General features: G+C 34.2%; 3 protein-coding genes across 12 annotated transcripts; 2 read left to right on the top strand and 1 right to left on the bottom strand.

Annotated features, from left to right (window-relative positions):
• Positions 1-250: 250 nt before the first annotated feature.
• On the top strand, positions 251-8,009 carry LOC126853217 (D-3-phosphoglycerate dehydrogenase). Of its 3 annotated transcripts, none has more exons than XM_050598811.1 (6): positions 251-401; positions 1,378-1,519; positions 4,729-4,880; positions 5,250-5,821; positions 6,015-6,446; positions 6,948-8,009. In XM_050598811.1, exons 2-6 carry the CDS (start codon positions 1,385-1,387, stop codon positions 7,190-7,192), a joined length of 1,536 nt encoding a protein of 511 aa, XP_050454768.1. In that variant the 5' UTR covers positions 251-401; positions 1,378-1,384; the 3' UTR covers positions 7,193-8,009. The 3 variants fall into 3 exon arrangements, with proteins under 3 accessions (XP_050454768.1, XP_050454766.1, XP_050454767.1); XM_050598809.1 differs by having other exon boundaries at positions 271-415; XM_050598810.1 differs by having other exon boundaries at positions 291-415; positions 1,363-1,519.
• On the bottom strand, positions 7,504-11,047 carry LOC126853227 (uncharacterized). Its single transcript, XM_050598822.1, has 5 exons — positions 10,802-11,047; positions 10,034-10,154; positions 9,016-9,222; positions 8,727-8,933; positions 7,504-8,635 (listed from the first exon to the last, which is right to left on the bottom strand). The coding sequence occupies exons 1-5, from the start codon at positions 11,011-11,013 to the stop codon at positions 8,579-8,581; spliced, it is 804 nt and encodes a 267-aa protein (XP_050454779.1). The 5' UTR covers positions 11,014-11,047; the 3' UTR covers positions 7,504-8,578.
• Positions 11,048-11,411: 364 nt separating this feature from the next.
• On the top strand, positions 11,412-22,879 carry LOC126853205 (ubiquitin carboxyl-terminal hydrolase Usp2-like). Of its 8 annotated transcripts, XM_050598772.1 has the most exons (10): positions 11,412-11,657; positions 13,613-13,750; positions 16,015-16,344; positions 16,437-16,520; positions 17,568-18,393; positions 18,469-18,834; positions 20,758-20,853; positions 20,932-21,284; positions 21,372-21,697; positions 21,810-22,879. In XM_050598772.1, exons 2-10 carry the CDS (start codon positions 13,731-13,733, stop codon positions 22,124-22,126), a joined length of 2,718 nt encoding a protein of 905 aa, XP_050454729.1. In that variant the 5' UTR covers positions 11,412-11,657; positions 13,613-13,730; the 3' UTR covers positions 22,127-22,879. The 8 variants fall into 8 exon arrangements, with proteins under 8 accessions (XP_050454729.1, XP_050454725.1, XP_050454731.1 ...); XM_050598768.1 differs by having other exon boundaries at positions 17,568-18,834; XM_050598776.1 differs by lacking the exon at positions 18,469-18,834 and having other exon boundaries at positions 11,413-11,657; positions 17,568-18,321.
• The last annotated feature ends 477 nt before the right edge of the window (positions 22,880-23,356 follow it).

The raw sequence follows: 23,356 nt of genomic DNA on the forward strand, positions 1-23,356 counted from the left end.
TTATCAAAGTTACTGATAATTATTAAAAATGAAAAGTTCATGGGTAAATGTGGCAAGGTTAATAGAGAAAATTACATTCTCCTTCATAATAATTATCTACATTCTTTCTGAAAATGCCTATTAAAGCAAGACATTTGTGACATCGAATATGTACATTGAGCAGTTTTCATCGGCGACCGAACGAGAGTCGGGAGAAGAGAGACGATCGAGGTTGTCTGTCAACAATTTACTCAGGCATTTATCGTCAGAGTGGGAGGGATTCCGCTATAAGAAGATAAATCACGGTAGAAGGACTCAGTTTATGGTTAGACTACCGTGTAGAATACCGAGTTTATTCTTCCGTCTTACTCTTCGAAAAGTAAGATTTAGCACAGCATTACGAATTTTCCATCCAAAAAGAGGTACGCTACGAAAAGTAAGTCGTGCATTTAAATTTAAATATCTATCATCTCGTATGTGCGCTCCGCATCAAGATAGAATCGCTTCGGCTTGAAAAACTATTTCAAAATCTGACACTTGTTGCTATCCTCGATTACTGTCTATTATCGTGAAGGCGCACATTGCGCAGCAAGCATCGTGCAAATGTCAAATTTTACGAAGAATAAGAAAGATCTTATATCATATGGCATCATCATGTATTTGTAAAAGAACGTGTAGTGTAATATATAAATCTCGCGAAAATTGGGTCTTTTTAAAACAATCTTTTGGATTTGCCTTTATCAGACTTTGCCGTCAAGGTCGATTTGATCTTACGATAGAATTATACAAAAAAAAAACCGCGCGTGTGAAAAGAACATTTTAAATATATTCCGAGCACCTTTATGATCTCTCTTGATCTTTTTATAACACTTATTGTCTGAGAAGTGTTATGATGGTCAATAAAATCTTTGAGAATGTAATAATTTTCAGTGTTGTATATACATATATATATATATATATATATATATATATATATATATATATATATATACATTGACATGTAAATGTCATAGAAAATTTGAATAGAATACATTAGTTGGAAAAAAATTTCTGTAGTCACGTTCGATTGAATTGAAAAAATGTACATCTCACTTATATAACTTATTGACTAGCAATATTCTCTTTTTACTGCGATAAATATATACTAACTTCGATATAATAATGGCTACATTAGCAATTTTACATTATTTCTGTCGACGCTATTTTATTTATTAAGCTCTATATTATATTACAAAATTATATTGACTATTTTTATAGTCCTTAATTACGAGATTTGATCGTGATGTATTATATTTTTACAAGTCATGGTATTTTATTATTCTCATCTAATATCTCTAGCTATAAATCGATGAATATAAATGATTGAATAAACACTATTCAAAGACCTTCTTGTTCAAGGATAAATATGTCGGTCAACTTCAAAAGTGTCTTGATAAGTGATCCCGTGGACAAGTCTTGTGGCGATCTATTAACGGAACACGGCATTCCGGTTACCACAAAATATAAACTATCTCAGGATGAGCTGATCAGTGAGCTACAGGTAAGCGGATTAATATGGCAAAAATTAGAAAAATAGTGAATAGTTTCCATTCTATGCTTTAGTCTTTAGTGGAGTAAAATGCGATAGGAGTTATGTATGAAAAAAAAAACGCAAAATCATTAACTTTTTTCTACAATATTCGATATTAAAAATTGATTGTGAAAATAAAGCGGTTTCTTTTTTTCTCTCTTTCTGAATTAAAAGCCATTTACTAAAAAATTATTTTGATTCTTTTATTGTTATAAATTTTGAAATTTTCTATAACTTTTCTATAATTTTAATAAATTCTAAATTTTTAAAGATGATTCTTCTTACATTTAAATTATTAAACGACCGATTATTCTCAAAGTATTGATTCTTATACCGTTTTTTGTATACCAACGCTATTGTGAATTGATTTTAAATTGGATTCATTTCAACAGTGATGAAAAATTGATGGAATTGCAAGCTATATTCTTTGATCTTTTAAATTTTGATAAAATTATTATTTTTGTTTCACAACTATTGAATTTGTGACAATTGGAGGAATATTTCGTGCGTTTCAGAAAAAATACATCATTATATTTATACATTCATCATCGAGCAATATTTACATTGCATAAAGTTTTCTATGTTGATGGATTGCAATGAATAATGTGCATAAAATTCACTAAAAATAAAATAAGATGAAATGACAACATAAATATAATTTATTATTTTTCATTGCATTAACCAAAGGTTAATGCAATGAAAAATACTCTACACTAGGAAAAGACAAATTTTTCAAAAATTTCGATCGTAAAGCTTTTTATTATAAAATTGGAATAACCAAAAAATATATTAATAATTTTAAGATTACATGATAAAATAACGACATTTTAATTACGGAGACTGTGTAATTTACTTATATAAGTTTTACCTCTTTGAGAGTAGAACTATTAATGATTGCAATTACAAATTGCTATCGACGCACAATCTATCAAACGAGAAATATTACGTGTCAGATGAGAAGATCGTAATTTTTGATAAAATTAGATTACGTTAAAATTTATTGTAAAAATTAAATTTAATTATGATAATGGACCACTGTCAAGATGTCGTGCAAAAACATAGTCATATATCAGATTATTAAAACAATGTCTGTGAATATAAAAATATGTATTTTTTAGACGTGAGTTGATTTTATAAATAAAACCTTTTTTTCTTTCAATACTGCAAACATTTAAACAAATATGTTGACAAAAAATGTGGATAGAAAAATGTGTAACTGAAATTAAAATATGATTTATCATATAGCTTATATACAGATAGCTTTTTTCCGTTTGACGCGCTAAACCGATTTTATCAATTAAATACTATTTTTTCCATATTCGTTACATAAAGATCTCGATAAGCTTTACATAGAGATTTCATTTACTCTAAATAAACAGTTATCTTATATTTTGAAGAAATATAAAATAAAGTTGACGAAATATTTTTCTGCTTTTTTAAAATAATTATATAATATAAAATATGTAGTAGTATTTTATTTTAATACATACAAATAATAATTTATTTATTCGTTTATGAGTATATATCCCAAAATATATACAATATAACACAATTTTAATTTTATCAGATGTTTTGTATCTTACAGATAAAAGAAATAAGTTTAAAATAAACTCTTTTGTTTTAGCACATTTTTATTATTGCAATTTGCGAAAAAAAAAACAAGCTGTCCAAATTATACAATAAAGTAAGAACAAAAAAAATCCTAAGACCACAATTATAATTTCGCACATTGATATAGGATAACAAATATTGTAAAATAACAAAAATCCACATTTTAGTATAGAATTAGTATAAAATTGTTATAATTTTATATAAACAGTTTGTGCTTTTTAAAATGTATTAAAAATATTTTCCCTAAAATCAAAATTTCATAAATTATAGGTAGTCTATTTGAACTAAAAATAATCATATGTAAAATATTTACATTATTCTTAAATCGGACAAATCTCTAGGCACCAAATGTTCCAATATAATCTTAAAGCGAGACATTCTCGATTTAATGCAACTTTATAGAGTAATCATGTATGCAGGGACCGCATGTCGGACGCGTCTCGCTCTCTTTTCCTCTCCCTTTTTCCGTCTCCTTATCGCTCCTCCGGTTTCTCTCCGTCTCCACTTATTCTTTCTCGTCTTAATTGCTTGCATTCGAGTCGGCGATCCGGTTAAATCTAGTTAAGTCGGCCGGCATGGGCCGGCACGGATACCGGTTAGCACTGTGACGGGTCATTGTACCACCGGTTTGCGCCGCATGTCCGCACACATAGGCGCCCGTACAAGGAGATTTCTTTTATCCCGTCTCCATTCACATTTCTCAATAGATCTGTTGGATTTAGTTTAACTTCTTCCGCTCTTACCATAGCAAATTTAAAAAATAAAATTGAAATTAATCAATCATATCCGTAATCGCGACTTATTGAATACAATGTAAGAGAAAACTCTTCTCTGCATCTAATTTCATTTATTATATAGTTCAAGAGAGAAAAAGAAAATTTTCTAATAAAATAGGTCATTGTTTAGAAAGAATCCGTAGAAATTTAAGCTGTATGAATTTTTGATTATATACATTAAAGAACATGACATTAAGATTACAAAAACTCTTCTTATCACTTTCTTTTTCTGCATATACAAAATTTCCAAATAAATAAAATTTTTTCACAAGAAATATACACACATTAAACTATAAATCAAAATAATGAAACATGAAAATTTAAAAAAAATGTTCTTCCATTTATTACTAACACATTTATAAATTAATATCTTTCGAAATATCTATTTGTGTTATATAAATATATATTAGTTGGTATATAAAATATTTCTTAAATGTATATGTATATGTATGCTCCATAATATCGTTTCGGCACTTTGTCTAGGCACCTATGCAAGCAATACGTTATCTCTTGCGGATAATTATAATGAAGCCTAAATTGATTAGACGTAGAATACATTTCTCTCAGCTTTGCGCAAATTCAATAACCAGTTTGCATAAATACGCAATAGTGATTTTTCTAAGCAATAAGAACAGAATGAATCGAATCATATTATTTAATTTTATATATATATATATATATATATATATATATATATATAATCTTTTTTTTAATATTTTTTAATTACACTCTTACTCTCTGTTTGAGAAATATAAAAATCTATATACATATATGGTCTACCTTTCTGAACAGAATCACGATGCTCTTATCGTTCGATCTGAGACCAAAGTTACGGCGGATGTTTTTGCCGCTTGTCCAAATCTCCGCGTAGTCGGACGAGCTGGTACCGGTGTTGACAATATAGATCTTCAAGCTGCCACACGTAAAGGAGTAATTGTGTTAAAGTGCGTATACATGATCTTTTATACTATTTTGTCCACGATAAAAAAAAAAAAATGAGCAGAATAATTCTATATTAAAAAACAATTTTAAAAAAACATTTCTTTCGTTTATGTCAGTTTCAAGCAAGAAATTTTTATATTTTATACATAGGTTGCATTATAAATGAATAATGTAAAATGCTGCAATCAGTACATTGTTTTCTTCGAAAAAATTATTTTCTATCTTTTCTTATAAAAATTTTTTTAAAACATTTTTTAGAACAAGTGACTAAAGAAGATATACATAAAATGTAACAATTAATTTAATTGAGCCTACAAATGGAAGCTGCGTAAATTAGTATGTAATTGCATTATTTGTTTTGACAATTGCAGCACTCCGGGCGGTAACAGTATCAGCGCTTGCGAGTTAACGTGCGCTCTGATCTCCTCGCTCGCACGTAATGTCGCGCAGGCTGCGCAATCACTGAAGGAGGGCCGATGGGATCGAAAACTCTATTCGGGATACGAATTATTTGGAAAGACTCTGGCGATTCTCGGACTGGGCCGCATAGGCCGCGAGGTAGCCTACAGAATGCAGAGCTTTGGCATGAACATCGTTGCGTTTGATCCCATTGTGAAGCCCGAGGTCGCCGCCGAGCTTGGTATCAGGTTGCTCGACTTGGAGGAAATATGGCCCATTGCTGATTATATCACCGTTCACACACCTCTAATACCTCAAACAAGAAATTTGATCAACGCGACAACTTTGGCGAAATGCAAGAAAGGAGTATATATTGTTAATGTCGCACGTGGTGGCATCGTTGATGAAGAGGCTCTTTTGAATTCATTAAAGCTCGGCCATTGTGGCGGAGCAGCTTTGGACGTCTTCGTGGAAGAGCCACCGAAAAATCCGATCACCTTAGAGCTCATTAAACATCCAAAAGTCGTGCCGACACCTCATCTTGGTATTTTATTTCACTTATGTCACGCAAACGTTTCCATATTGTCATTTTCGATGTCTACTTAATTTTTCTTTCTATTATCCCGTTGTTTTAATGAAATTTGATAAAATAAATTAATATTTACTATACCGTTCTATATCCTTATTACACTTTGATTCTAGAAATAATAAAAGTAATTATTTTTTATACATTATAGGTGCCAGTACAGCCGAGGCTCAGCAACGAGTGGCGGTAGAGATTGCTCAACAATTTCTGGGTTTAGCCGGCAAATCGGCGGAATATGCCGTCACCGGTATCGTAAACGCTCCGGTCTTATCTGCCGCCATGACAAATGAGAATGAACCTTGGATCGAATTGTCCAATAAATTGGGTCAATTGGCCGGTCGCTTCCTCAAAGGCAAACTAAACACGATCATTCACAGCCAGACTGTAGGAAGTGGTATGCAAGATAAACAATTTATACACAAAGCCGTTCTGGTTGGTATATTGACCGGTCAAACAAAGAATGGCCTAAATCTGATTAACGCACCTACTCTGGCACAAGATATCGGCATAAAATTGCAAGAGAGCCATGTCGAGGACGACAATAAAGCGGTTATCGTGAAAGTTGGAGGACATACCATCAAAGGTAATATCAAATATAGAAATGAAATATTTTTCAGAATTTTGAAGCGAATCAAAATGAATAATCGATTCGAATTATCGATAATAAAAAGATTTCTATTTTATTTTTTTCTCCAAAGAATTTTAAAATTCTTGATATTTTTAGACGATTAAATTAAAAAGAAAAATATGAATCTTTTAAAATATATAAAAAACTTGCAACTTAATTATTTCATTCGAAAACATCATAAAAAATCTTTTATTTTTGTTTCTATCATTTTCGATAAATATTGAGAATAAACTCCTGGCAAATTTTATTTAAAACTCCTGTAAAGCTCTAGTAGAAATTCTCTAAATTTACGTAGACTATAAATTTCACTAATTGTGTATCATATATTATGCTATTATCTATAGAATTAAAGTCACGAATAAAGTACATATAAAATATTTATATATGTATATATATCACACTATAGCCCCACAGTTAAACATTACATTACTGACTATTATTGATTGTCATATTCAGGAACCGTGCGTGATAATCAATTGCTGCTGCTTACTCTGGACGACGCTGTCTTCACGAACGGTATCGCATTCAGCGATTATATTTGCTTATATCGTGCAAATAGAGTGCAAGATCTGGCCAATATCGTAAATGTTTTCTCGTCAAAGAGCATCAACATCCACAATTTGAATGTCAATGGCAGTTGGGTAATCATTCAAACCGATCGAGAGATTTCGATACAAGTAGACGAGATCGAAAGCTTTTGAACCGGAAGCTTCCAAGAGAAATATCAACGATAAGCGATCCCCTTAAAAAAAAAAGGAATGTGATTAAAGCTCCAATTTTGAAGAATCTAGTATTGTATAATTGCTACAAATGCGCGAAAAGTTTTTATGGAATTCTAGCAAAACATGCAGTTCTTTAATTATATAGAAATATCGTCGGAGAATCATTATTTATTATCTGATCAGAATAGATGATTAGGACAAGTAAGATAATGAGAAAAAGAGGTAAAAAACAATATTGATAATATACATATTACGATAAGAATTACCTTTGCAACAGACTTAGGAACAGATTATAAAGTAAACGAAATATTTTTATTACACAATAATGGATTAAATATTTTCATTACGCATGGCGTAAAATTAAGTAAATCGCACTTTTATACACGCATGCACGTAGAAATGTAAAAAAAAAAGTATGAAACACGTGTCTGTATAAATATTTATAGTTTTTTAATAAGGAATTTTTATTAATAAAACATCACATTGCATCAAATCACCATTTGCATCAACTCCATTATACGTATTATTAGCACTAGAAGGGTCTGCGATAAATGTATAAATGAATAGTCTGTAGTATAAGAGAGATAACTTATCTTCTAATTGTAGAAAGAGATAATCTTGGTTTGTATTCATTACTATTTAGTTATAAAGTTTTAGTTATAAAGTTTATAAAAAATATATTTGTAGATTAAAACAGTGAGAGAAAGAGTCTTTCAAAAACTAGTATATTTGTAAAAATAGCTGATTGTAATGTGAGAACCCTTCCAATGTCTAAATATATAATATTATAAACTAATACACTAATCGTTTATATTTAGTTTACATAATTTACGATCCCTTTTAGCTGTTTTTCATTCATCAATACAGATATGATTTGAAACATATAGACCTAATTAAAAAAAATGGGAATATTCTTTGATGTATAATCATATTTTTTTGCTATCAGATTTTCAGTTCATGTATAACTTGTGATAATAAGTTAATATATTGTTAGTCAATAAATTATTTTTGCATCAAATTAAAAATATCTGAGGATTTTAAAAAATAACATTGGCACACGATATAACAATACTTTATAATATCACATTTTTGGATGTATATACACTTTGTGTTTCAACATATTTTGATGCTAACAAAAGCATATATAAAACAAAATTATTAATAATAATAATTGAATGTAGGCAATTCTTCAAATTAATGTACAAATATGCGCTTAGCTATTATACATGAACAGTTAAATAATAAAAACATAATACTACCAAATATGACTAACAATATTCTGAATAACAAACATTATTTATAATATACTGAAGAGCAAAATCGCACAATTCATAAATATTAAGCAGAATTTGTTTCATAAAAATGTTATATTCTTTCGTAACTATCTGCTCGACAACAATTAAAGGTGAAGACAATGCCATCCTGCAGAAAATTACAAACAGATGATCTTTTTGATTAAATAGAATAGCAGTGATTTGTATCTTATCAGGAATATGGCAATGATACTACTTACTCTGACTAGTAGAGGAAGCTTAGACCAAAAGTCATGATTTGGCAACATTTCCCAGCCTGTCGCTCCCCTTAATATTCTCAATGTTATAATACCACCAATAAAGTATATTCCAGCGATGGTAAAGAAGAGGATAACTAATACGGAACCAATGGATAATCCTTTGTGTGGTTCTATTTTACATCCATATGGTGATATTAGCATAAAATGCTATAAACATTACACATGTAATTTGCATACATATTTTATAATCATTAAACAGATCATATTTTATCACTCTTTTTATGCTTACGTATTTATTAGAGCCAGAAGGAGGAATTCCAGAATCTATTTTGAAATTTGTTTTGCTATCGGTAAAGCACACAATATTTATCACTGATATAATTTTATCATGATGTATTTCAAAAATCGGAAATTTATTTTCGCTCGACATTTTCATTTTTGTTTCCTCTATTGTTCCAAGACTATGTGTCAAGTTGTTCTTATCAAATATGCATAGCTACAAAAATATAATATTTCATACTTTTCGTCCAATTCACTTTTCTATCAAAAAAATTAATTAAAATCAAAATTAATTAACTATATTTTAGCCAAAAAACTTGAATAAAATTTGTATAAGCCAAAACTTGAATTGTCAGCATTAAAACTTTTATTATTCTTTACAGTTATTGAGCGAGAAAGTGAAAAATTTGATGAATTTGTTTTTTGTGTATTACACATTAAAAATTAAATTATTTTTTTGTATTTTAAAGTATATATAGTATCCTGGTAAAATATATATCAAAAACTTTTCCTTATTATATTTTTTCTTATAATTGATACTTAAATGTATGTTCATATTTTAAACAAAAACAGATTTAGGTTAGGTAAATTTAGGCTTTGGTAAATTTTACTAATCTATAAATTATTAAACTATTAAACATAAATAATATTAGCATATAAAGTTATTTACATACATCAAAATAACAAATCTTTTTCAATTTTATTCATTGCAAGAAAAAAGAATTCACATGATTTTTCTTTTATATCATAATTCAATAGACTACTGCTATAATTCAATGAAGAGATAAAAATTTTAATTGCAAAGAAATTAATTATTGCATATCAATAAAAGCACTCTCATGCAATCAATAAATATATTAAAATCTAAAGTTATAATACATTCAGAAATAAAAAGCCCATATATATTTTTTGACTGAAAATTGCAAAAGTATTTTATAACACGAGCATAATAATTGAGGCAAATGGGCACAATTAACAACATATATATTGTAAATTAGTTAATTACAGGATTGTATTTTGAATCTTACCGATACATTGCTTCCATTGGCACATATTTCACCTTTTTCTGTCTTTATTTGAACATTTGCACATGGATGAAAATATACTGTATAATCACCTTGAGTATCTTCAAATGTCTGAAAATGTCCTCTGAAAATATATGTTAATTAACATTTTTACAATATATTTATTACTTAAAAAATATTGGATAGTTTTGGCAAATAGATATCTGGAATAATATTGTATGTACTTGAGAAACAAAATAAATACAAAATTATTAATGTTGAAATATTTAATACAAGCTCATAAATAAAATTTGTTAAATAAATTTTATGAATTAATTCATATTCAATAAAAGTATGTTACTCTTCTATATAGTATCATTCATCTTTCTTTAAAAAATGTATCGCCATAAAAAAATGTCGTTGCATATATAATTTAATATATAAAATATTTATATTATATAGCTTTGCATATATAAATTTTATATTGGTTGATTCAAACACACATATTGCCTCATATAAAATATTTTATATAAAATAATTAATATTCTTAAAAAAATAAGGAAAAAAATGAAAAATCTACATAATTTTAATGTAATTTAAAACGCATAAGTTTATCCATATTTATATAATTAGCTCCTTTTTTCATCGGTTATATTCGAAAAAAAAAGAATTGTTTTTTTTGTATTTAGATCTTCGGTTCTTTTAGTACACATGAAAAGAAACGAGCATTCTATTGTACTTATATCGCAGAAACAAAGAGAACAATTATATAGAGGTTATAAATATACAAACAATTCATCAACGAGACCGGTCAAATTGTAATAGTGGCCGTCCGGTAGCGTGCAGATACAAGGATCCACTTGCTTGCATTCTGACGACGTAGTGTCGCAAAATAATGTTAGAAATAACGCAAACACAATAAACGTCGCATTACGATTACACATCTTTACTACAAGCTTTTTGTTTTCGTCACGTCCGCTCCATACTCCACACCGCTCTTTCATCCTCCATCTTTCAAACCTTCCGTCCGGTATACAACAAAGATGTGAATTTTCAATTTGAACGAGATTTCCTAGGAGAGCAAATTCCTAGGAAAGTAAATTCTTCCGATTGGCTATCGTATAGAGAATTTCTAGAGTTTCCAAAGTTTCCTGCAGTAACCGCCAATCGGTACGTCAGACAAACTCGTTACATGAAAAGATATCCTTTGATTTATAAATGACGAGATAGGCGATTTTGAACTTTAAACGATGAAAATTTTCGCGGGTTAGAGACCCTACAATAGAATCTCTATCGTGGGTAAATCGCGAGCGCCAATGAAACAGCTTCCGGCCGCTCGCAGCTTCCGATGTGACGCGATGCGCGAGTGCGCGTTGGACTTGGACGCATTTTCTCGCGCGCTAGCGCAGTACGCGCTCGTCGTCATTGTCGCTGCTGCTATTGGCGTCGTCGTCGCCGTCTCCGGTCCCCGTCTGTCTCCGCCGCCGCTGCCGCCGTCGCACCGCGAAGGATGCGATGACCGTCAACGCGGAAATCGGCAATCTTGTATCGCCATATTGTTCGCGCGCACGTTGTTGGCGTATCAGTGCTGATAATATCGCGATACGGCGAGTGTCGAGCGGACTGAGGGAGAACGCGTTGACGAAAGGTAAATAACGATGGATCGCGAAACGACTGAAACTGACAATGAATGAAGAAACGGCGTCGCATTTAGAGACGCGTTGCGTTATTACGTGCGCGCACACACGCGAGCGTATACATGTGCAATTACGCGATGAAAGCGCGTTAAAGCCAATTAAAATCACGAATCGATCGCGTTTCTCTTACGATATATAGGCCGCGTGATTACGGCTAACTTCTCACTTTACCGACCCGATCGGACATACCGTATACGTATACCGTTGCGCCTGTTGGAATTCGGATTCGGACCATACGTTCCCGGTGACGTCACCGTCGGGATGGCCCGATGAGCTAGTTTCGCTGCTCAATTCGCGTCCCCGAATCGCGCAATCCCGCGACTCTCTACTCTGCCCGATATTCCCCTCTGCCCAAGAAAGAAATCGCGACACGAACGAAATGAGGGAAGCGATTGCCAAGTGTCACGATCACGGGTGGTGAGTTTCGATAACCGACGGACAGACCAGTCAACCAATTTTGTCGCGAATCTTTTTCCATATTTTCGGCTGTTTTCGGCTGCGCGCTCATTCCTGTCTTCTTCATCGTTGTTTCTCGTCGCTGTGAGTATTTCCATCGACCTATTCTTTCTTTCCCTCCCCCTTTCTCTTCCATCCACCCACCATCTCTCGCTCTCTCTTTCTCTTACTGGTTGACTTTTGCCGCATAAGCGTCTAACGTCTCGCGCTTTGGCAGGACGTATCTATAAGACGATTCTTTGACGATTCATGTATTTGGCACATTTATATTACGATAAGATATCGAAAAACGAGAGGAACACGTTCTGTCATCGTAAACTTGGCTCGCATCTAACGATAGTTAGGTTATTCAGCCGTCGATGCGTTCTATAAAAATGTTCATGGACGCGCAACTCCTCCCTTTGCGAGTGCCGTCTCAAACCATCGAGAGAGATCGATGTATGTATGTGTGTATATTTGTATATACATGTATCTATCAAATATTCACTCTTGATACGAATCAGCTTCAGTTGCAATTTGTCGTTTGCGTGTTAATTTATCGAATTCAAAAGTATATTAAAGAATCCCTTATACTCCAAAGAGTAAATATCCAGTTGAAATATGTAGAACGCGAAACAAAAATTGCAAAAATTTTAGTAATAATGAAAAACTTTGAATTGCAACAAATAAGCACGCATGTTGGAGCACAAAAGTCGCGATTTACACGAATATTTGTGCTGTTCATCGTGATATTTATTTTTCACAATTATTATACAGTGGTATATCGTTTTATGCCGTGTATGTTGAAGCATATGATTTCCTCCAAGATGACGAGGCGCGATTTTTCTCGTTACAAAGCAAAAGTATTGTATGCTAATCCTGCAATGTGACTCGCTTCATATATAATTTATCGGCACGATTTTCGACATTTTTCAAACTTTTTTATAGTGTTTTGTATTTATAGTTTTACTTATAATTTATACGTTATATTATATATCTCCTTTTGAGATATTGCATGAAAAGATATAAAAAAAGAGATATTAAAGATATTATATTTGCAAAAATATTGTAAGCTATCAGGCGTGTTGATTTTAATTGTAGTTAACAAGATTTTCAGATGGAGAGCTATTTTTATAATTTGAATCGTTGTGATTTTGAGGCATCGATAATGGCATTAAATACTCGCAATGTTTCGTGAAGAAAAACGAGAAAAATAAGTATAAATATTCTCATGTTTATGCGCAACATATACATGCGGATGAGAATATTTTACTATTATTTTCTATTGCATTCACGTCTTTAGCGAAAGATGGGATATCGATTAGTCCGCTTCTCCATAGCATATTCGATGAAACCTTAAGGTCATCGGTATATATACCGATATCTATCCTGTATATGCGAATCGTACATCGTCTTTAATACGCGTGAGTTATCGCTTTTAAATAATTAATTTCTTTCTTTTCTTTTACAGAAACGTTGAATGCTGAACGATATTCCATGCCGATTCGATACGATATGATAATTTTTAATTCGTATTTTTATTTGACATTTGTATGCACTTGAGATGATCCTTGAAGAAGCGAGACTAGATGTACACTAATTACAAATGGTACTTGTGCTACTTTTTTTACGCGGTTAAATGCCGGTTAAATAAACGAACGCAGCCAGAGATAAATTGCTGTCGAATTAATTAACGACATGCTGAGCAAAGAAACCTACACGTTATTTGTCATAATTTTCGTGTTACGTCTTGTATAACTTAATCGAATCGTAATCTGTCTCCGCAAAATTTGCTCGCGTAGACGTCATTCTCCACTTGTTAATTAATATATTAATGCTCTTGTATTATATATTATATTAAATAATATAAACGATAAATAATTTACGCGAAGAAAAATAACGTATTTATCTGAGAATAGCGTCTATCTAATATTAATAAGGAGATATATACACATACGTTATATAGAAACGTGAATCGTCTCAAGCCGCCTATCGGAAAAATTATCTCGATTCTATAATTATTATCGTAACTAGTACAAAAAATCTTTGAAAGCGTTTATCGCGATCGAAATATAAATAAACGTTTGCTTCTCCGTTAAAACGCAATGTTATTAAATAGATATAATAGATATTGAACGAAAGATAAATCTGTGAGTTAAATGCAAACCGTTATCGTAAAAAGATTAGAAAAGTTCCGACCTTCGAAATGACAAAATTAGAATCCAATTAATGTCGTATGATATATTATATATATATATACACACATGTACATGCATATAACAGTATTGACCGAAGACAACACGTATTCTAACGAGTTTACATCGTAAAACTGATTACATCATTTTGATTCGATTATCCTTTATACGGTTACGTAATGGTATTATCGATTCTACCGTTGTTGGAAACACTCGTACTGACGAGTACGCGGTAAAGTGTATAATTTGCCGCAAAAGTTACGGTTGCGCATCGAGTACCGTATGCATTATGCATATATGTACAATTTGTTCTAGATTTACATAAACATCAATCTTTCGTTTCTTCAACGAGTTGTTTAAATTTTAATGCAGTTCTTTCATTCGTTCTTATATTCGAATGTTTTTTATTTGATATAATGCATTATCGTGTTCTCGATGAATTTTATTCATCACATTTGATAAGTTAAAAGACGACATTATTTTTGTTGTATGTGGTTTAATGAAAAGTCGCGTTGAAAATATCGCTGTTGAAAACATAAGAATTTTTATGTAGTCTCTACTTTGTCGCGTATATTAACCGAGTGTCTTTTCGCTGTACTACTTTTGTGTGATATCAAAAAGTCAACGAGATATCCAGAGATATCGCGAATAAATATTCTCTTGTATTATTTTACGATTATTACATTATTTTACATATCGCAAATCATTTACGTACAAGTCAAGAACACTTTGATTTTTAACGAGATTAGATGCAAAATCGTGCCACTTTTGAGGAAAGTAAGAGTTTACGCCCGCGCGCCACATAGCTTTGTAACAAAATCTGAAACCGCACGGTTTATATTGGATTCCGGCCTTCTACTACGCATCGGACTCTGGCGAAAAGTGGGACGGCTGCCAAATCAGTCGGGAAAAATTCTCGGCATTAAATCCGCGATCTATTGACGCCGGTCATTTATTTCATTTTCTTTCATTTCCTCACAATTATGATGCAATTAAAAAAATGACAAAAATAATGAGAGTGTTACTGAACGGGATAAATATTGTTCTCTATTCTTATAAATGTAAATACTAATCTCATTGCAATTTTTTTTAGAATCCAAAATTATAACGTGCTCTCGGGTCGCAAATTCATATATTATTCCACGGTAACGCGATCAACTTGAGGTGGACCATTACTATAGCAATCTTTGGACGTTCGTAAAGAGACGTTTTTTGTAAGACAAGAGATTACTAGAACAAGACGAGGTCGAAACGAGTAAAGCTCAAATTTGTCATATTGTGCGCCAAGATGACGATTCTTTATCTCTCTCTCGTTTTATATATTAGACGCTTATAATTATATAATATACGTGTTAATATTAATAATATAAATGTATTATCCGAAGCCCGATTATTTATACTCGCGCAGGAATATATACTGATCGATAATAAAATTTCGGATACACGTACGCTTTGAGTAATTATTAAATTCATTTTGGATCAAAAGGCTCCCAAGACGAGACACGCGTAACATCATCTAATATTTAATCCTGCAATCGATGTATGCTGTGTGTATGTGTGTGTGTGCGCGCGCGCGCGTTTTAAAGCCACAATAAATCCGTGATATTTTGTTAATAAAATATTACGCTTTATTTTTTAGAGTTCGCGTGAGAATAGTATGCAGTAAAATGAATTTCAGGCACTCGGCGGAGAAACTCGACGAGGAGATTGGCGAGTCGCGACACGCAATGTCGTATCATCGCGGCGGGCAGACGGGCGCCGTAGCGGTGTCGTACAGCACAAGTCCAATGCCGCATTCGCCCAACCGAAGATACTCGAGCGGCACCGGTAGCGGAAGTACCACCACATCCGGTATCGGGACCACCTCCAAGTTCAATACCTATCGTTCCGCTGGCACCTCTTCGCTCCTCGATCGACCCACGACCAGCTTCTACTCGCCGTCACCGACCGGCCTGCATTCTAGCTACATCTCCTCCGAGTACAGACGATCCTATTGTGCCCCGGGAAGGTTAGTATATATCTCGAATATATCTGTACTAGGAACGTGATGGGTACGGGAAACTGGCGATTATCTTTTTACATAATTGATCGGCTCTGCAGCTTCTATTCGTCGGCTTCTACCGGCACGAGCATCCGCAGGAACTATTCATCCGAGTACAGTCGGTCCAACTGCTCACCCGCAAGGTGAGCAATCTCCGACATAGGCTGTAGAGAGGTTGACTATTGCCAAACATGAAACATTTTTCTCACGATCCTGATGGAATCGATAGTTGATGACATGTCTATAAATAACCATAAAATACTAACCAATATCAAATTGCTTACATCTTTATGATTTAAGAAAGAGAGAGAGAGAGAGAGAGAGAAATAATTTTTGAAAAATATGATAAATTTAATATATTTTTTACTTTTTTAGTAAATACGTAATTATATTTTTTAATGAGTTGCATCGGTTGTAAATAGCTTTTTATCAACATCTAAAGTCTAGTCACTTGCTTTTGTTCACGCGTTACTGTAATTTAATTACGAGGACTGTGCGATATATTTCCATTCGTATAAGTGATATAGGTACAGTGATATCGACAGTAAAGGTCTAGGTCAATTGTAAATGGCTCGCGCGCTAAGTTTATTACCTGTTATTCCGATTCGGATAACTTTATCTCTTTAAGAAATGAAAGATAATCGCTATAAAGCACAATTTACGGCTATTATCGAGGGAACGCTTATCCATATTCATACTTGCATTATGAAATGTAATTGTGGACTTTAACCTTGCAAGATTGTATGCAGTATGTGTGTTTGCGTTTTAAAAAATACTTTAACATTACTTTTTTTTCTTTCGGGCAGCCATGATTGGGTTATTGATCACAACGACGACGGCGATTTATCCTAGATTTATGAACGGCATAGTTTCCCGAGAGACATATTTATAAACATCTAATACACGCATCAGCTTCCTAAGACTATCGCAAGTTTGATTTAGCAATTTCTCGATACTTATAAAATATTATAAAATATTGTAGAATAGTTTCGCTTGGCGGCGCGGAAACGTTCATATCTCGAGCGTGCGCATGCCGGTCTCTTCGCCGAAGAATGCGTCTATACTCGCGCACATTGCATAACCCAACTTTGCGAAGAGTGTAGCAGAATAGGCAGCTGCTGGCCGCAGGCCCAATCTGGCGAGAAACATGACCGCAATATTCTTACATATACCTTGGATGAATTTTACAGATCAGTCTCGTCGTCGTCGTATAGCGAAACGGGTGGCGGCGCTGCGACAAGTACCAGCAGCGTTAATGGCAGATACATCTCCTCAACGTCAAGCGCGAGTTCATCTTCGAGAGAGCGCAGTAGCGTTGATGCGGCCGCCGATATTATCAGCAGATATTCGCCAGCCAGTTACGTGCCGAATATTCAACGTCAACAACAAACGAATACTGGCAGTGCGCATCATTGGAGACACCGTTCGACGTCGTCGTCTCTGAGCGAGTTGTTTGGCGGTGACGAGCGCGAAGTAGAGCGCAGAGATCTACGTCCAGAGTCTTCGCTTTCCTCGTCATCCTCCTCCTCGTCCGCCGCCGTTGCCATCGGTGCGATTGGTCCATGGTCGAAAAGCAATAAGAGAAGACCGATATCTACAAACAGCACGGTGCCCACCATAGCCGCCGGGCATGCACGCGCGGACAGCGCCGTGTCTCTTGCCGAGGTAACAACCATTATCGACGACGATCACATTACGCGTAAGTTAAACGACGACGACGACGACAATACCAAAGACACTAACGACGATCAGCATAACAACAACGGCAACATCAGCACCAACGGGCAGGACAGCAACGACGAGGATATCGCGTGCGGATACGGCATTAACAACAACGACAACGACGACAACGACAAGGACGAGGACAACGACGACGATAACAACGACGACGATAATCTCAACAATCATCACTTCCATCAACAGCGCTGTCATCAACCGGACGAGGTCTCGCCCGCTAAGCATAATCTCTCTCCCACCACCCCCGTTGGTGGTAGTGGTAGTGGTTTGATTAGTGATGTTAGTAGCCTTGACCTGTTAACTAACCACGCGACTAATATTCGTAACGAACTGCTGATCAATAACAACGCTCAGAACAAGGTGACAGGAGGTGAGGAAGAAGAAGACGAGATTGGGACGAGCAACAAGGTAACGCGTGGTGCCGACAATGTTCCGTCGATCGTTACGTATCTACAAAATAATTGCATCAACGACCGAGACATTTCTGAAGATGGTGAGGAGGAAAGGAACGATAGCTCGGACGTTATTGGCGGAGCACCGCCGATAGACAGCGTAGCCGGTAGATCATCTGTTACTCACGGCGACGATCCATCCGTTCCTTCGACATCAAGGAGAACGGATCAATCTGGTCTTTTCTCGAATACCGGCAATCAGACATCGTCACCGACAAATCCATCCACGGCGCATCAGAATCTTTACCGCAGTGTCAACGAGCAATACGTGAGTGTGTTTGCAAAATACGTTTCGGCCTGGTGCAGCATAAATTATACTTTATACACATACACACTATATATATATATATATATATATATATATATATATATATATATTTGGTTTTTATAATTTGCTTTTAATAATAGAAATTTTTCTACACATACTTTTTTTCGGAAATTTTGTGTATTAATTTCCGCAATTGTCGCAATTTCGTCGATGCTGTACCGTGCCCAAATGTGTTCAAAATGTTGAATTGATAATTATACAACCATGGAACTTACAACAATCTTAGTGTTAAAAACGTGAGTATAATGCATATTCTCATGGAAATCAATAGATTTCGATATAGATGCTTGCGCGGAAATGTAATAAGTCATATGTATATTGGAATCGCATTAATAATTCTCGCAAAAATTGAAAGTTATATCGATTTTCAACGTAAATTGCTTATATTTTTATTTATAATCCATAAAGAAAGATTCTGTTACAAGAATTTTTTTCTTCAAATATATTTGTCGATAAACGGATTTAATCGTGTTTTGAACACATGTTAAGAGAGGAGAATTACGCCGTTACACGCGATTATTTTACTTCCCGCCCATCTCTATTACGAAATCTCTTTGCCCTCTCGCCGTCTTTCCAACTAGAGTCTCTTCAAGTTAGTCGCGGGCGTCGCTACGTTTTATTAATAGCTTAGAGCTCTTTCTCTCTTCTTCTCCTCGACTTCTTCGAGAGGTAGAGGCACGAACTCGTATTACAGTATTTCGCGGTAATTTACGATAGATTTTTCTTTCCAGAGTTTGCACGCTTCTTTACGTAGATTTTACCATGCAGTCGAGAATGTATTAATATAATAATCGCGATCATAAAACGAACAAAGTGAAGCAATTGTAATTGCATTTTTAACTCATAAACTGTTTATAACTGTCCCTATTATATAATATAAATTGAATTTGCGAGAGTTGCCTTAACAAAATCAACATTCCAAATTTCCATTGTGTTTGAATGGCAAAACGACATTTGTAAAAAATTATAATAATTTTCATTTTGCGCTATAATGGTAAATTATAAGTTATAATGGTCGTTAAAGTAGCGTTTATAATTAACATACATTAACAAGCATAAAACATCTTTCGTCTTTATTTAGACGCACGCGCGACGTATTGCGTGCAACGCGGAAAAAAAGAAAAAACATTTTGATCGTATAATTGTGAGATTCTTCGAAATACTATTATTTGGAAATCGCGTGGCCAATCATATAAACTGGCTCATACCCAAGTGATAGGATGGGCTTTGTGGTGTCTGTGGACAGCGATAAGCCTCTTGTCCGTTTATGCCTTTTTCCTCGGCATCGCGACGCCTTTGATATCTTACAAACGTATTTCGACTAGAATTAATTCGATACGCGTCGATAATTCGGCGATAATTCCGCTCCACTCCATTTCACATACTGTTCAATCTTCTTCATTTGTTTCACATTCACAGGTGAGTACTCGAGGGATTGTTAAAAATATTTTTCTGCATATTGCCGATTGAATCGATTGCCTTTATTTTTATCGTCTTTTGTGTAAATTAAAAACACGTTATGACATTTTCCTATCCCGTTTGTAAATGTATATTTTAATAAACATGGCAATGTCCATACACATACGTGTGCCTAACAAGACGTTACAAATCTAATTCGCGCGTTTTTACTTTGTGTTTGTATAACATAAGTTTGCTATCCCGCTTAAGCCTTCTTTTATCGAATACTATTTCATCGATCAGAACCAATGAAAGTTTAGACACTTTATAAAAAAGAAAAAGACAATTCTTTTTTCTCAAGACGAGACGATATTTACAACGATATAAATTACGTGCCCCCGTTTAATTAACAATAATCCTGGAGCAACTTATTCGCGTAAATAACAGTGATTTAATAATTTCCAGGAAGGAAATCCGACTAATAGATCATCACGTAACCGCCTGCAAATTTCACGCGATGAACGATGTGGTTTAAACGGCTTACGGAATATTGGAAATACAGTGAGTATATTTTTAACGAAATATGATTTCTCTCACCTTGGCCGCTACATATATTCTTAATGTATATAATTGTTTTAGTGTTTCATGAACAGCGTGATCCAATGTTTAAGCAACACAAGACCTCTGTTGGAATATTTGCTAAACGAACAATATCTGGCCGATATAAATACTACTACGTCCAGCATGAAAGGCGCTCTGATCAAAGCGTTCAGCCAAGTGATCCACGAATTGTGGGAAGTGGGCGGTGATCACGTGGTAAACACGACCGCACTCAAGTCTCAAATACAGAGATTCGCGCCACGTTTTATGGGCTACAGTCAACAAGACGCTCAAGAGTTTCTTAGGTACTTGCTGGAGGGCTTGCACGAAGATGTTAACAGAATCATTACAAAGCTACCACCAATACATGGAGATATACCCGATAGTTTTACGTAAGTGTAGATATTTAAAAACGCGTTTATGTAAAGTATGTTTGTTCGATTTACAACAAAACTCAATATTACTTTTATTTTATATAGGGATATGCAAAAAGCGGTAGAGAGTTGGAAACGTTATCTTCGCAGCGAAGACAGTATGATTGTTGATGTTTTCGTCGGGCAATTACGTTCGTCTTTACATTGCACCTCTTGCGATCATGTATCGGTCACGCTCGACCCGTTCTGGGATTTAAGTTTGCCAATACCAGGCAGAAGCGGGACAGTAAAACTGAGTCAATGCTTGGAACATTTTACTCGAGAGGAGGTGTTGGATGGCGATGAAAAACCAACATGTTCCAAATGTCAAATGAGAAGAAAGTGTACCAAGAGCTTCAGCATACAGAAATTTCCGAAAATTTTGGTTATTCGTATCCTTTTTTTTAAATTGATATGACATATGATTGTAGGCAGATGTAAAGATTTAGTTTTATTACAAGCAAAGATTGAAAAGGATATTTTTCTTAATATTCTATCCTATAGATTTGAAACGTTTCTCTCCGATGGAACGTTTCCGCGGCAAGCTGAACGTGATGGTGGACTTTCCGTTGACGGGTTTAGATCTTAGTGCCTTTGCCGCCCCGAGAGTTCCGGGCTGTACATACAATCTGTATGGAGTCGCGAATCACTCGGGTACGACATACTCTGGTCATTATACCGCGTACTGTAAACATCCGTACTCGGGAGAATGGCATGAGTATAACGACAGCCGGGTGTCCGTTGTGTCTGCACGATCAGTCGTTTCCAGTGAAGCCTATGTACTGTTTTACGAACAACAGCCTCATAGTTCTCACTTGTAACCTTACGCCATGCCTAGAGAGTAAACACAACCATCTTGCCTCTCTTGATACCTCAACTCAGCCTAGTAAAAACTCTGTCTTCTGACATGTTGAAAAGCGACTAAACATTGAAACATTGAATGGAGGGCTCGATCCCTCGTGAATAACAAAGTTGATTGCGACCTTGTTGGCGATAATCGTGTCTCCTCCTGCGATATGCTTCTGGATATAACATGGTACAATGTCCCTTTATATAACAAGATTACGCGAGATCGATAATTGAATATAATTAATGATTATACATACTCGATATACGCACTTGACATGGGAAATTATTTCCCCATATCAAGTTTAATCTGTATAAAATTATTTATTTATTTCTTACGTAAAAAATGTGTTTTGTGAGATAATTTATATTGCAATCGTGTTTGTGAAATAGGATGATATTTTTATTTATTACTTTAATCGCATGCAGGAATATAAAACGCTGTTTCAATTTGGAAGAGAATAAAGAGGTACGATGATACAAAGTCGCCAAAGATTATACACATACACACATACTACGCATAGTGCTTCGGATGTCTAGTTACTTTTGAATAGACGATATATACATATAATACATCTCCCACTCTTCACTCAACGTCATATTGTGGCGCGACATACGGCTATTTACTTTTGTAAAATATTTTGTTTAATATAACCACAAGTCACACAAGAGTTATTTATTATAATTTATGGGAAAAGAGAAAATAAAATAATATATTCGATAACTGACACATATATAAATATATATTATATGCATACATATTACATATTCTAATAAAAATGATAGATTACGGGGGAAAAAAATCTATCGAAGAATATAAACTTGTAAAAGTTGAAAAAAAATACTGCATTTTGATCAGATGTAAAAGTGCAGACTATGACACGTCATTTAGGAAGAAATTCCGATCGCGGTCGCTAACCTTTGGTGCATACAAACGCAAGATACGTGTAGCGCGTCAATTTGCAATTCGATCAATTCGCAAAAACATGTTTCGGCTTTATCGTACAGATGGCGGCAGTGTATCTTTCCGCTCGATCTTTTTAGCGAGATATCCGCTTACATAAATACACGCGCAGAAAGACGTGCTTCAATCTGCCGTTTTCGTATCATTTCTTCCGTTCTCTCTCGATATCCTCATTATGATCAGTCTTTGCTTCTCGAAACGCCCGATCGTATAGTTAAAATGAAATGAACGATTCACGGAA

The sequence above is a fragment of the Cataglyphis hispanica genome, chromosome 11, assembly GCF_021464435.1.
Source record: "Cataglyphis hispanica isolate Lineage 1 chromosome 11, ULB_Chis1_1.0, whole genome shotgun sequence".
NCBI lineage: Eukaryota > Metazoa > Arthropoda > Insecta > Hymenoptera > Formicidae > Cataglyphis > Cataglyphis hispanica.

What these genes read in the sequence shown, in the direction of transcription:
- LOC126853217 (XM_050598811.1), top strand. Translation starts at nt 1,385, where the DNA reads ATGTCGGTCAACTTCAAAAGTGTCTTGATAAGTGATCCCGTGGACAAG. An exon ending in AGCTGATCAGTGAGCTACAG is followed by an intron (nt 1,520 to 4,728) that starts GTAAGCGGATTA and finishes CTTTCTGAACAG; the next exon opens with AATCACGATGCTCTTATCGT. An exon ending in AAAGGAGTAATTGTGTTAAA is followed by an intron (nt 4,881 to 5,249) that starts GTGCGTATACAT and finishes TGACAATTGCAG; the next exon opens with CACTCCGGGCGGTAACAGTA.
- LOC126853205 (XM_050598768.1), top strand. Translation starts at nt 13,731, where the DNA reads ATGTACACTAATTACAAATG. An exon ending in TCCAACTGCTCACCCGCAAG is followed by an intron (nt 16,521 to 17,567) that starts GTGAGCAATCTC and finishes TGAATTTTACAG; the next exon opens with ATCAGTCTCGTCGTCGTCGT. An exon ending in GCAGTGTCAACGAGCAATAC is followed by an intron (nt 18,835 to 20,757) that starts GTGAGTGTGTTT and finishes AATAATTTCCAG; the next exon opens with GAAGGAAATCCGACTAATAG.
- LOC126853227 (XM_050598822.1), bottom strand. Translation starts at nt 11,013, where the DNA reads ATGAAAGAGCGGTGTGGAGTATGGAGCGGACGTGACGAAAACAAAAAG. An exon ending in ACCGGTCTCGTTGATGAATT is followed by an intron (nt 10,155 to 10,801) that starts GTTTGTATATTT and finishes ATATATTTTCAG; the next exon opens with AGGACATTTTCAGACATTTG. An exon ending in CCAATGGAAGCAATGTATCG is followed by an intron (nt 9,223 to 10,033) that starts GTAAGATTCAAA and finishes ATATTTTTGTAG; the next exon opens with CTATGCATATTTGATAAGAA.